This window comes from Cebus imitator, unplaced genomic scaffold (genome assembly GCF_001604975.1).
Source record: "Cebus imitator isolate Cc_AM_T3 unplaced genomic scaffold, Cebus_imitator-1.0 Scaffold114, whole genome shotgun sequence".
NCBI lineage: Eukaryota > Metazoa > Chordata > Mammalia > Primates > Cebidae > Cebus > Cebus imitator.
This window is the reverse complement of record NW_016107429.1, coordinates 3449221-3464412: the sequence shown is the minus strand read 5'-3', so window position 1 is coordinate 3464412 and position 15192 is coordinate 3449221. Positions and strand designations below refer to the sequence as shown.

At 36.3% G+C, this 15192-nt stretch overlaps 1 protein-coding gene across 10 annotated transcripts in view; it reads left to right on the top strand.

Annotated features, from left to right (window-relative positions):
- Positions 1-14980, top strand: part of TDRD3 (tudor domain containing 3) — a 183519-nt gene extending 168539 nt beyond the window's left edge. For 5 of the 10 annotated variants that reach the window (XM_017538772.2, XM_017538777.2, XM_037742110.1 and 2 more), the window contains 2 exons: positions 6300-6425; positions 14717-14980. In XM_017538772.2, coding sequence (XP_017394261.1) covers positions 6300-6416 — 117 coding nt within the window. In that variant the 3' untranslated portion in view covers positions 6417-6425; positions 14717-14980. Of the gene's footprint in view, positions 1-6299; positions 6426-14713 lie in introns of those variants that run through there. The other 5 variants (XR_001828156.2, XM_017538778.2, XM_017538773.2 and 2 more) reach the window with 3 other exon arrangements.
- Positions 14981-15192: the final 212 nt, after the last annotated feature.

Sequence of the window (15192 nt, the reverse complement as noted above, 5' to 3'; positions counted from 1 at the left end):
ATCACAAACAATTTTAATATAACTTTAGAAAATATAGTATTTAAAGAAAAAAAAAAAAACAGAACCCCAATGGGATGTCCCGCCATCCTCCTGAAATTTTGCATGATACAGGAATGAAAACATTATGTCACCTATGCATTTTGAAACAGTTGTTTAGTAATAAGGTTTTGGATCTGATTTTTCTTTTATCTTGAATTAGCACTTTTTTTTCTCTTCTGTCATAAAATGTTTTGGTTTAAATAAAATATGACTGGATGAGGTACATAAAAAGAGATTATCTTAGAGCTGCTCTGAGGGGATGGGAGACTATAGTTCTCAATATGTTTTCTTCTAAAGGGGAACTGTGTTTTACTCAAAGCTTCAGAAACCAAGATAAATTAACCTGTTATAAAATTTACTGTATTTGGTTATATATGATAATTATCTCATATGTTAATGAAACTTGAGATTTTTTTTTTTCCATTTAGTTATACAAGATGGTTTTTATTATAAAATGAGACATTTAATTTGTAAGAGTCAAGTGTAGGGTTTAAATTTTGTCTGTGATAGAAGGCCAAGGGAAAAAGGCTCTGAACTCAGAGCCAGAGCCCTCCATTCCAGTTCTGACTCTTCCACTAGTTCATTTTATTAATCAAGTCACTCGACCTAATTGGTTTTCAGTGTGTAGCAAAGGTTGAACTAGATTGGGTTTTTAATTTCTGTAGCTTGGGGGCTACAGAGGTTGAAGAAACCAAGAAAGAGAAAGCCAAGGGGGTACTGCTCACAAATGTATAAAAACACCCACTTTAACCTGAGCCCATATATTTTATATAGGAATTCTACATAAGATTTCCTTTGAAACAAAAGTACTGAATTTATCCTCAATATAAGTAATAATAAAATATAAATCTACTCTGTTAGATTTATCTCCAGTTCCCCTGTAGTTCTGAGATTTATGATCTCTGTATTTCTTACACTCATTACTAAGTAACACAGTGAGGGGCAATCAGGACTGTGAGTTAAACCTGTGTTCTAGCCCAGCTAGTGGCACTAGTTACTTGAGCAAATGATAGCCTCTTAGTTAGATTAACTGTTCTTTATAAAATTTTTCTATTTTATAATCTGTGGTTCCAGACTACTATGGGCCCACGTTTTTTGTTTTTTGGGTTTTTTTTTTTTTTTTTTTTGGTAGTAGAACTACAGGTATTAAAGTGGAACATGTTTTTTAAACAAGGATAATTGGTAAAGTTCAGTATTGATAATAATGCATGACTCCCATGGGCACTAAGCTTATCTATAATCTCATAGAAAATAAGAGCTGAGCTGGGCGTGATGGCTCCTGCCCATAATCCCAGCACTTTAGGAGGCCCAGGTGGGCAGATCACTTGAGATCAGGAGTTCAAGACCAGCCTGGCCAGCATGGTAAAACCCCATCTCTATTAAAAATACAAAAAAATTAGCTGGGCATGGTGCTGCATGCCTGTAATCCCAGCTACGAGGGAGGCTGAGGCAGGAGAATAGCTTGAACCTGGGAGGTGGAGGTTGCGGTGAGCCAAGATTGCACCACCACACTCCAACCTGGGCAACAGAACAAGACTCCATCTCAAAAAAATAAATAAATAAGAGCTGATTCAGCTTTTAATTTTTGGTTACTCTAATATAGAAGAATAATAGTATAGTTAATCTAAAACTAGACTTGCATTTAAAGATATTTTAAGTTTTACTCTTAAAGTCCATTACATAATGTTTTGGGAAAGTAGATTTGTCTTTATGATGACTGCTTCAGTTTTATGTGAAAATTAGTTTATATTTCCATAAACACAAGCTAAACACCCAAGCAAAAGGCTTGGAAATTCATAGATTAAGTGGTTCATGTATGAATCAACATTTCCTGGTTCAAAATATCCTCAATTTCAAGGACTATTGCAGAGTACAGTGAATTTCATATGCTGACTTATATATTGTGACTACTATACAAATTCTCTTAAAAGAAACAAATGATTAAATTTTATTAAATTACACTTAACATAGCTATTAGATGACAGTATTAAGTTTTTCTAAGTTTTTTTTTTTCAATGAACAGAATAATTACCATTCCTATGTCCCACCTCCACCAACCAAATAATCTGTCACTAGCTCTTCCCAGAGTTATGACTTGGGATAATGCTGAAGGAATGGTAATATAAGATAAGGCAGTCCAGGTGCAGTGGCTCACTCCCAGCACTTTGGGAGGCCAAGGTGAGTGGATCACCTGAGGTCAGGAGTTCAAGACTAGCCTGGGCAACATGGTGAAACCCCATCTCTACAGAAATACAAAAATTAGCTGGGCATTGTGGCTGGTGCCTGTAATCCTAGCTACTTGGGAGGCTGACAGGGGAGAATCGCTTGAACTCTTGAGGTGGAGGTTGCCTTGAGCTGAGATAGCACCATTGCACTCCAGCCTGGGTGACAGAGAAAGACTCCACATCAAAAAATAAAATAAAATAAGAAGGTGATTCATTAGGTTAAGTATATGGCTGGAGCAGAGGTAAATATTTAAGTATTTTCTGCAAATAGACATCCCCCTCCCAAATTTCCATAGAGAGCTGGGTCCACATTTATGTCTTACGGGTAGAAGCAGAGGAAGAAATGTCTCAAACTTTCAAACCCAAACTTCCTAAAGTTTAGAATTCTTTTCCGGGCTGCTCTGATACTCAGGAGTAGGAAATGTCATTTTCCTAGCCTAGGGTTTTCTGAACTGTTCAGCACTGTTGGCATTAGGATTGAATAATTTTTCATTGTGTGGCTGTCCTGTGCATTGTAGGATGTTTAGCAGCATCAGCGGCCTCTACCAATAGAGAGAATAACAACTGCCTCCAGGCATTACCTAATGCCCCCAGGAGGCAGCATAGCTCTCACTTGAGTATCCTTCCTTAGTGGACTGATTTGTATGCTTAGCTGCATTACACCTTAATATTTGTGAAACCGAGAACCTGACTTCTATTTAAGTGTGTTTCATACCTCCTACTGAAGTACAGTAGGTTCCAAGTTTCAAGTGACCAATTTATGATGAACTTTTATAACATGGCTCATTTATAAATGGGGAATATGAAGTTTGTGTTCTCACTCCAGTTACAGTATGCAGTAATGAGAGATTGAAGATGATATGCAGGAAAAATGCAGTTGTGACTTGTCAAACACACATTATAGATGATGTTGTGTACCTCCTTTTTGCATTGGTTTTTGTCTTTTGTTGTTTTCAAAATACCACTGCATTAATGCTTGGTGTCAATGGTTATTGCATTTTTGTATCATTTCATTAAGAAGGAGCAATAAACTGGTAAATATTAGTATAAAAGAGAGCTCATTTTGAATATTATTTAGTTTTATAAAACCTATCTGATAACATGGCTGAGGTGAGCAAAAGTCTTTTTTTTTTTTTTTTATATTTGAGGAGATTTATTCTGAGCCAAATATGAGTGACCATGGCCCATGACAAGCCCTCAGGAGATCCTGAGAACAATGTGCCCAAGGTGGTCGGAGTGCAGCTTGGTTTTATACATTTTAGGGAGACATGAGACTTCAATCAAATACATTTAAGAAAAACATTGGTTTGGCTCAGAAAGGCGGGACAACTTAAAGCAGGGGCGTCTATTTCTGGTGCAAAACCCTGAGTCTAAATAAAATGATTCTAAATCTCAGAAGCTTAGGTGAAGTTAACATTGAACAGTTACCTTTCATGAAAATTATTGCAGATCTTGCAAAGAACCTTGCCTGTGAGACAGAAAGAAAATGACCCTGGTTTGGACTCTTCCTCTAATGAGCTCTATGACTTGGGAAAGTCACTTCACCTCTCTTGGTTTATACATTCATCTGTTGAATCTAGAAGGATGGATTAGATAGCCTTCCAAAATGGTGCCAGCTATAATGTAGTGTCAGATTTTTTAAAAATGTGAACTATGAAATTAAAATTATTTTTTTGAGTCGTAAATCTGTTATAGAGTACTGAGGAAGAAGATAGTCTAGAAGAGGAATAAAGTAAAATTTCATTCAAAGATGACTGAAAATAAACTGATCTATTAAATCAAGTGTGTGTTCTATAAAGAGGAAAGAAGTATTCATTCTGTGCTAAAAATTACTAGCCATAGACTACAAAAAGTTATTGTTGTGGGTAATCAAATTTGCTCACCACAGCTCTGCAGGAGGAATATTTAAAAGTTAAAAAGCACAGATTGTGCCTCTGACAATACTGTAACTGAAAACCAAACTGTCAGTGTCCTTTTTTTTTTTTTCTTGGCTTCTACTTTATATAGACAGATTAAAGACATCAAGTTATGTGAAAGAAATCTCTTGGCTGGTTATCTCTATAAAACCATTTACTTGCCTCTGGTTAGTTCAGTTCATGGATTTTTTTAAACACAGTGGACAGAGACAGATTTTCAAATAGCATTGTCATTTTTATTATGTAAATTCAGCTGACTCTCAGCAAATATAGTGTCCTACCTCTGTGTATTTTATTGATAAAAAACAGATTTTTAGATGTTCCCCAGCCAGTTCTGCAGCCAAGTGTAGAGAAAAATAGCATTCCATTCTAATTCCTGAAATAATTACTTCATCTCCTATAATACCAAATATATTTTCATAGTTTTCAGTTAATATGCAGAGTTTCAAATGTTGTCATTTGTCTTAAAATAGCTACTTTTCACATTTAGCTATAATACTTGACAATCATCATTCAGAACACTGACCAGAATAATAAAAAATAACTTCTTTACTGAATACTTTTATATTTTTCTTCCTGCATTTTAAGTGCTTTGCTAAATTACAGCTATAATACCTGATGCTTCTAACCATTTTGAGATTGATTGTTAATGAAGGGGATATAGAGAAAGGAGAACTTGTCTGAAAGTTTATCTCTGGAAGATATTTATTTAATTATACCAGATATATTGTCAGATTTCTGCATTCTCTTATTTCAGTGATGATAGGCCCCTGAGGATGGTCATTAAAACTCAAATTTGTCTTAGAAGTATTAGAGCAAAGTCACATAGCTTTCCCAGGCTTCAGTATTCTTTAATAAAGTGGAAATAATACTTCTGTTTTTTAAAGAATATTGTGGAGGATGTCTAAAAATGAGAATTATATTCATGCCAAATGTTAAATATTGTTGCTAAATAATAGGATTTGACCAAATTATCTTAGCATCTTTGTTTCCATTAGGTAAAATTGCAGTAATCGGATATATAAAAATTTAAAGTATAACTCAGTCTTTTCATTTACTTTTCTATATTATTAATAAGATCAAAGGAAAGCAATATTTTGATAAAGAAGATTCAAAGATAAAGTAAGGAAGAGAAAAAAATCGGATTAATTTCCAAAATCATGCGAATTATTGTGTTCTGATAATTCACTTGGAATTTAAACTCTCTACTTAGTGAAATTGATGCTTTCTTTTCCATAAAGAAAACAGAGCTAATTTTTTATCTCTTTAATAGGGCACATATTTCATAGCTGTGTTAATTCAAAAACTAAAATAACAGGGTGGCAGCACTCAGTAAGAAACCAGTGTGGCTTTGGCTACATTTTGTTGCTTCTAAGTCCTTTTCAAATAGTATAATTAACTGTACTGTTTCTGCTATTTAATCTGCTTATCCTAATTTCCCTATGCTATTCCTTGAGCTGGTAGATATACCCACTCAGTAAGAAAGCAAATAAAAATAAAATAGTTTGAGTCTTACTGTGGTGATCTCTCTATCTTGCATGAAGCTTTCTTTATATGTAAATTGTATTCCTCCCCTATTCCAAACCATTATTTTTTTCTGTCTCTAGATGTAAGTTTCTTAACAATGTTGGAGATTTCATCAGATGAGGACAGACAGCTGGTGAACATTCTTTGGCTCTTCAACCCGTTTTCTTTATTCTACCAAAACCCTTTTCCATGATAAATACCTAGAAACATTTAGAAGCCCAAATATTCAAGAAAAATGTTATTATAATCCTTGCTTTTCTGTGTGTTTTTACCAGATTATGTCAAGTCATTTGATGAGATGATCATGCTATTATTTGGAAGTAGTCTCCTTTTCTAGAATAAAATTCAATTCTAATCTTACCACTATAAATGACATTTTTTTATTACCAAGGATCAAAAGACTTTTAACAGTATCCCTACCTTTTTCTTTTTCTTTTTTTTCTTCCTCTTGCCTTTCTCTGTTGTAAAAGTTGACATATGTGAATTCCAGGGCAGCTTAAGAGAGTATATTAAAATGGGGACCATAAAATATAATTTACTTAAGAAACTTGGAGCCATTTTGAACATGTAAAATCACTACTCTTGCAAATAGGAGGAAGAAGGCACATACGACCAAACTCTGGAGTTCCGTAGGGGAGGTGATGGCCAGCCAAGACGATCCACTCGGCCAACCCAGCAGTTTTACCAACCGCCCCAGGCTCGGAACTAATAGGAAAAGGTAAAGTTAACATGGTGAAGTTGTTTTCATATAAAGAAAGATGCAATTCATGTTAACCATGTAAGCCCAATTAGTGACTTTTTTTTTTTTTGAGACAAAGTTTCACTCTTGTTGACCAAGCTGGAGTGCGGTGGCATGACCTTGGCACACTGCAACTTCTGCCTCGTGGGTTCAAGCGATTCTCCTGCCTCAGTCTCCTGAGTAGCTGGGATTACAGGCATCCACCACCAAGCCCAGTTAATTTTTTTTTTTTTTTGTATTTGTAGTAGAGACACGATTTCACTATGTTGGCTAGGCTGGTCTTGAACTCCTGACCTCAGGTGATCAACCTGCCTTGGCCTCCCAAAGTGCTGGGATTACAGGTGTGAGCTACCATACTTGGTCCAATTACTGATATTTTATAATAATATACATAGAAAAACTTTATTTAAAACTACTTTCAATTATAAAGTATGTAAGATTATACCATAGTTAGGCCGGGCATGGTGGCTTACGCATGTAATCCCAGCACCTTGGGAGGCCGAGGCAGGCAGATCACTTGAGGTCGGGAATTGGAGACCAGCCTGACCAATATGGAGAAACCCCATCTCTACTAAAATACAAAATTAGCTGGGTGTGGTGGGACATGCCTGTAATCCCAGCTACCCAGGATGCTGAGTCAGGAGAATCGCTTGAACCCAGGAGGCAGAAGTTGCAGTGAACTGAGATCAGGCCATTGCATTCCAGCCTGGGTCAAAAGAGTAAAACTCTGTCTCAAAAAAAAAAAAAATTATACCATAGTTAAACACTACTTTTCTACCAAATTTTCCCTAAAATGCTATAACTAATCTCCTTTTCCCCCTATACCTGCTATCTGCTATTGGAAGTGATGATGTTCTGTGAAATGGCTATGCGTTTGAAAGCAGAAATGAGAAGAAAAAAAAAAAAAAAAACCTAACCACCAACCTAGCTAATTGAGTTTGTTTTTGTTTAATTAATTTCAGTCCTTTTTAAGAAAGAGTGAAAGTTTCATAGTTATATCTTCGGGAAATAAACACAACATGATTACTTATTGAAATGTACTTGGGGGGCCATGTATTGTCAATCCAAATTTTCCTAAAGAAAGTAGCCGTGTAAAAATCATCTTCTATAGGAAGGACAAGAAATATTACAAAAAAGTCAGAAAATTATGGGACTGGTCTAAGGCATGCTGGTGAACAGAGGCCTTATTTCACAACATGTTTTTTTTTTTTTGGAGGGAAATGCTTCTGCCATCTTTGCTAACACATCTATTTTTTTAAAAAATTTGCCAGTGCTTTTGAAATTCTTTTTAAATTATCAGCTTTCCCATTACAGATTTTGGTATGTATCACCCTAAAGACTATTTTGAACTTAAGTATATCTTTTTTCTCAGTTTCCTCTTCTTAGTAGCAAGACCACTGAGAATATTTTAGAATTGTTCTCAGTTCTTCATTTCAGCTACTCATTTTGCTAAGACTGTTATCCATATTGTTATTTTTCCCCTGCTAATTGGCTCCTCAGTTTTTTCTTTTTTTTTTTGTTTTCGTTTTTGTTTTTGTTTTTTGAGATGGAGTCTCACTCTGTCACCCAGGCTGGAGTGCAGTGGCATGATCTTGGCCCACTGCAACCTCTTCCTCCCGGGTTGAAGTGATTCTCCTGCCTTAGCTCCCCGAGTAGCTGGGATTACAGGTGCGTGCCATCACACCTGGCTAATTTTTGTATTTTGAGTAGAGACAGAGTTTCACCATGTTGGCCAGGCTGGTTTTGAACTCCTGACCTCAGGTGATCCACCTGCCTCAGCCTCCCAAAGTGCTTGGATTACAGGTGTGAGCCACAACGCCAGGCCACTCCTCAGTTTTTCAAACCAGCTGTGACTAGTGAGCCTTTGAAATGTAGCTGGTCTGAAATGAGATGTGTGTAATGTGAAAACCACACACCAAATTTCACAGACTTAGGGAAAATTAAAATATCTCATTAATAATTTTATATTGATTACATGTTGATGTGATAGTATTTCGAGGCCAGGCACAGTGGCTCATGCCTGTAATCTCAGCATTTTGGGAGGCCGAGGCAGTTGGATCACTTAGGGTGAGGAGTTCAAGACTAACCTGATCAACATGGTGAAACCCACATCTACTAAAAATACAAAAAATAGCTGGGCATGATGGTACACACCTGTAATCCTAGCCACTCAGTAGGTTGAGTTAGGGGGATCACTTGAACCCAGGAGGTGGAGGTTACAGTGAGTCAAGATTGTACCACTGCACTCCAGCCTGGGCAACAGAGCGAGACTTTGTCTCATAAATAAATAAATTAAAATTTCAAAAAAGTGTAGCATTTTGAATATATTGAGTTATATAAAATATGGGATTAAATTAATTTTACCTATTTATTTTTACTTAATGCGTCTACTAGAAAATTTAAAATTACATATGTCTCGTGATATTTCTGCTGGGCAGTAGTATCCTAGAATGTGATATATCTTTAGCTTCCCAGAGTTCCTTCACTGGCTAAAAATTAGTTCTGCCATTCTAAGTGAAGAAATTTTTTTCATCTGTTTTCTGACCCTCAGCTTCTCATACAGTAGTAGTCTGCCTAGAATAGAAGTCGAATGCTAATTGACTTCTGAATTACTGTAGCAAGCCAGTGTAGCACCTTTTTGCTTTTATCACTGTTTTTTTTTTTTTTTTTTTTTTTTTTTTTTTTTTNTTTTTTTTGTATGTGTGTGGCTAACACCAGGTCATCAAGTAAACAGTCCTGACCTACTGTCCATAGCGTCACAAAAGAGCTACTTCTTGACTCTAAGTATTTTTCTCATGGCATGGAAAACTGGTTTGTCATTTAGTGTCCGTGTCTGTTTTTAAGCAGAAGCAAAAGAATATGTAAAGACTTTAACATATTTGTGTTGTGTTAGACTGAACATACAATTATAAAATAAGCTCAGTGTGCTTATAATTAAATCACCTTTAAAGGTGAATGAAAACTGAGAATTCTCTCTTAGCTTTGCCATATATAACAAACCCACAGCTAGACTCATACTGAACAGGGGAAAAACTGCAAGTCTTTCCTCTAAGATCTGGAACAAGACAAGGATGTACCCTTTTACCACTTTTATTCAACATAGTTGAATAAAATAGAAGTCCTAGCCAGGGCAATTAAACAAGAGAACGAAATAAAGAACATCCAAATTGGAAAGGAAGAGTCAAATTATTCTTGTTTGCAGAGGGTGTGATCTTATATTTAGAAAAGCCTAGAGTCTACCAAAAAACTACTAAAACTAATAAATTCAGTAAAGTTGCAGGATACAAAATCAACATACAAAAATGCTACTGTTTCTATATGTCAACCACAAACAGTTATTATTTTTTTTTTTTCTTCTTTTTTGAGACAGGGTCTAGCTCTGTCACCCAGGCTGGAGTACAGTGGCACCATCTCGCTCACTCCAGCCTTTGCCTTCTGGGCTCAAAATGTCCCACCATCTCAGCCTCTCTAGTAGCTAGGACTACAGGCACCTGGCTAATTTTTGTATTTTTTGTGGAGATGGTGTTTTGCCATGTTGCCCAGGCTGGTCTCAAACTTAAGCTCAAGCAATCTGCCTGCCTCAGTCTCCCAAAGTGCTAGGATTACAGGCATGAGCCACTGCACCTGGCCTCAACAGCAAACAATCTGAAAAGAAAACCAAGAAAGTAATCCCAATTAAAATAGCTACAAATGCAATAAAATACCTAGGAATAAGCTTAACCAAAGAAGTGAAAGATCTCTACAGCGAAAACTGTAAAACATTGATAAAAGAAATTGAAGAGGACACAAAAAGATAGAAAGATACTCCATGTTTATGGATTAGAAGAATTGATATTGTTAAAATGACAGTACTACCCGAAGCAATCTACAGATTTAATGAAATCTCTGTTAAAATAACAAGGACATCCTTCACATAAATAGAAAAAATAATTCTAAAATTTATATGGAACCATAAAAGTCCCAGAAAAACCAAAGCTATCCTGAGCAAAAGAAGAAAGCTGGAAGCATCAGAATACCTAACTTCAGATTGTAGCACAAAGCCATAGTAAACTAAACAGCATAGTACTAACATAAAAACAAACAGACCAATGGAACAGAATGGAGAATCCAGAAATAAATCTCTATATTTACAGTCAACTCATTTTTGACGTAGATGCCAGGAACATACATTGGAGTGATGATAGTCTCTCCAATAAATGGTCCTGGGAAAAATGGATATTCGTATATGGAAGAATGAAACCAGATCCCTACTCTCACCATAAGCAAAAATCAAATCATAATGGATTAAAGACTTAAATCGGCTGGGCATGGTGGAAGGCCAAGGCAGGCGGACCACGACGTCAAGAGATTGAGACCATTGTGGCCAACATAGTGAAACCCCATCTCTACCAATACAAAAATTAGCTGGGCGTGGTGGCGCACACCTGTAGTCCCAGCTACTCGGGAGGCTGAAGCTGGAGAATTGCTTGAACCCGGGAGGTGGAGGTTGCAGTGAGCCTAGATGGCACCACTGTACTCCAGCTTGGTGCCTGGTGACAAAGCAAGACTCTGTCTTTAAAAAAATCAAAACAAACAAACGAAAAAAACCTAAATCTAAGACTTGAAACTATGACGCTAGTAGAAGAAAACATTGAAGAAACACTCTAGGACATTGGTCTGGGCAAAAACTTTTTGAGTAAGACCTCAAAAGCACAGATAACCAAGCAAAAATGAACAAATGGAATAAAATCAAGTTAAAAAGATACTGCACAGCAATGAAAACTGTCAATAAAGTGAAGAGACAACCACAGAATGGGAGAAGATATTTTCAAACTACCCATCTGACAAGGGCTTAATAACCAGAATATATAAGCTCAAACAACTCAGGGAAAAAAAAATCTGATTTTTAAAATGGGCAAAAGACCTGAATAGGCATTTCTCAATAGAAGACATACAAATGGCCAACAGGTATATGAAAAAATACTCAACATCATTAATCATCAGAGAAATGCAAATCAAATACAATGAGATATCACTTTACCTCAGTTAAAATGACTTTTATCCAAAAGAAAGGCAATAATGAATGCTAGCAAGGATGTGGAGAAAGGAGAACCTTTGTGTGTTGTTGGTGCAAATGTAAATTAGCGCAGCCACTATGGAGAACAGTAAGGTGGTTCCTAAAAAAACTAAAAATAGAAGTATCATATGATCCAGCAATCCCACTACTGTATATTCATCCAAAGGAAAGGAAATCAGCGTATTTGAGTTCTTTCTAATTGCTTAAAACAATGTTTTAAATTGTGGCCAAAGATTGTCAAGGCAGCCATTGTTTAACAGTGGACTCGGTTTCTTCAGGGCTGTTGAAGGCAGGTAGGATCTAGCCGAGCTAGAAGTAGAGAGGAGGCAGTGAACATGAGCGAGGCAGCAGTCAGATGAGGGGACTGTTAGTCCTCTTGACCCTTCTTTAATTTCTTTCATATATTTTATATACTAGGGTTCCATGGGAAATTTCCTTTGAAAAAGAATATATTGCTCTAAAATAAATTATAAACCATAATCGTAGGGTAACTATAGTTTATCTATATCAAATAACAACCCAAACAGTTCTTAATCAACTTAAACATCACAATCTTAGTGGTTTTCTGTGATCCCTGTGTTAAAACTTCCATCTTAATAAATGCTTGCTTTGGATTGTACTGTTAACATGGGATATATATGATGCAGATATTTTGGATTCCTGATATCAATAAGAAAATTAATTGGTGGGGGATGAGTGCCATGATGGTATCATTTTAAAACTCTCACTACAAAATTCACCCTAAAAAAAAGCAAGACACATGTGGTCTTGTTTGAAGAAAATTTTGCTTAGTTTTGCATTTTAATTCAAGCATATGTTATGAAAGGCTATGAAGTAGAATGAAATATTTCTTTGACATACTGTCTTTGAATGGGAGTTTCAAAAATAATAACATTCTGCTCTTATGTAATGGAATATATTATCTTCTTGAGAGAAGAGATTTTGTTTCCCCATCCTTGGTTTTTATTAACTTAAACATCTAAAAAGAAGGTGAACATTGTAGCCAGCCATTTGACTTCCAGCAAATTAAGCATGAATTCTAAAATATGCTGAAATTTTCTAAGGTTTTGTTTTCTAAAATTGTCAAGGTGGTGAAAAACACTTAAGGTGCTTTCTATTATCACTTTTAAAAAGCATACTTTCATAGTCATAGGCTTTCTTTTTATGTTTTGAGTACTTTGCTAGGTGATAAATGACACGATAGCTGTTCAGTAAGTATTTATTAAATCAGTATGTTTTGATAAAATTTTAGAGATGTAATTTTCACATTCTTTGATTATCTTAAAACTTTTTTCAAGGCCCCCGCAGAGCCCCCTTCCCCCAAACCTCCACACACATAGACTTCCTCATTGTGGCGAGAGAATTAGATTCCACTTGAGCCCTATATTAAGGACAGCTTCAAGGACTAACAAAGCAGGGCTTTGGAATCAGGGCTATGTGAGAGGAGGTCTCAGGGAGCATGTGGAAAAATAGTCCCAAGTTTGAGGAAAAAGTGGTGACAAGTCAGATCTGAGACTTTAGAGGAGATAGACCCCAAAATTCCAGACTTCTAGTTGCTGGACACTGTCATAACTGTTACAGACAGCTTGGAAATATAAGCAGATATAAAATAGAGAAATTACACACAGTTATTTAGTCCAGCCAAAACTTTGTGTGTTTGGAGAGGTTTCTGACTTGAGTGGAGCCCTAGGAACTAGATACTGATTAGTAGGAGCAGCCCTTAGACATGAAGTTTAAGCTGCACAGTCCTGGTAGGGTGGAGTCCTCTGAAGACACTGTATAGTCAAAGGAAAGTTTAAGTGGGGAAGCAGAGTACATACCAAGTGACTCTCAGTGACTACAACAGAGAATATGAACCAAAACAATGGGTGTTAAAAATATTTTTCGGTGGTGAAAACAGCATGGCTTCAGGTACATAAGAGTTTGAATTTGTTGTGTTTGGTGCTATAGTGAACTTCTGATTAAGAGAGTGATATGATCAAAATTGAGCTTAGGAAATACTGCAGCTGGGTATAGGATGGATTATAGCACCAGGAGGGAAAGAGCCTAAGAAGCTATTGCACTGGTCCACTCAAACATTGGTTAGAGTTGCATGTCCTGCTGTGAAAAGAGAGATGGCAGAGACCTGTGTAGGAACCATTTGTAAGACAGATCAGCAGGAAGCTCCTGCCGCCATAGAGGTCAAGGCTCAATGTGTAAAGCAGTTAAATAAATGTTGACTCACTTGGAACTTCTAGTTTCTTCTTTGTTTGATGAAAGAATGGTATTCACAGTTTCACATATTAGTCAGAAAACTTAAAACCAATAGCTAAGCATAGACTACTGCATAGGTACTGTAAGCTTATTTTCAAAGACCCGGTTTTTAACACCATTTTTAACTAGTAAAAGATATATTTTTAAATGTTGAATTTTTTTGACAATCTGGTCCAGCATCAATGTCAGGAAAATGATCACTATAAAGATAACTATTACAACTCCGTCATGTCAGCAGAACAGGCAGCAGGTGAGAATTATAGTATCCGATGCTCTTTATTTTCTAAGCAGGAGACTTTACTTTAGAAGACTTACAGGCTGGAGTTGTTTGTATGCAGCCACAGGAACTCCACTAGTCCCTGCCCAAGCACGCTGTCATGCATAAGGCTAAAATAGGCCTGGAGCAAACAATTCTTCTCTCACCGTTTATCTTAGCTCTTTCTCTTGTCACCACCCAAAATGGTTTCAACTAGAGTGGTGCCTCATAAATGTGGGGAGCAGGCAGGGGGAGGTGACAGACCAAAATAAATCACCTGTGTGGAGCAACTCAATTCAAAGGTGTTCACAGAAGAACCGGAGGCGATTAGGATAGGGAAAGACGTGGTTCATTGGCAGACTGCATCTGTTTTTGGTAATCCTCTGTTACAAACAATCCAGTTAATCCAAATTCCTGAAACAAATGCCAGCAATAAAGGGTATAGCAGTGGCAGAGATGTACTTTAACAAATTCTAAAATAAAAGTTTATTTTCAAAATATTTTGCTTTTTTATTTCATGTTGCTTTATAAAAATTATGTTTCACAAATTAGCAGTATCCAAAATTTATTCTAGTCAAGATCTATTTATATTTATACAAACACTTCACATTTACATGTAAGTTTCAGCAGAAATGTATCTTGACAAAGTATGGAAAAGTTAATTTGTGGCTTCAATTTCATTTTCTTCCTTTCTTTTTAAAGTAGAGTCTTTGTGAAGAAGCGAGCCGGTGACTGAAACAACCTGGTCGCAACCTGTTGACCTTCCACTTTCTCTTCAGAATAAGTAGCACCTGTGGTGGATATTATTATTTGAAGAAAGAAAAAGCAGATTTTAGGGTGGAAAAAACATTCAACTCACACAAAGAATGGGAAAGGATACTGAGTTAAATAAAGCAAATACCTTTTACAAGTGAAAGGAAGAATTTCTTCTTCTGCCATCAATAAAACCATTGTGCTATTATTGTTTTACTGTGTGTTTTATTTGCCTGATATTATCTTTCTTGTTCATCTGGTATTAACCCCATACTAATGGCCTTCTATAGGATAGCAATTACTGCATACTGAAGCTTTTCACTATAATTACGGAATAAACCGACTGACACAGCTTGCCGCATTTCTTAAAAAAACAACCTGAAGCCAAATAGCAGTTCTTAGTATGGTAATAGCTGCTAAATATGACA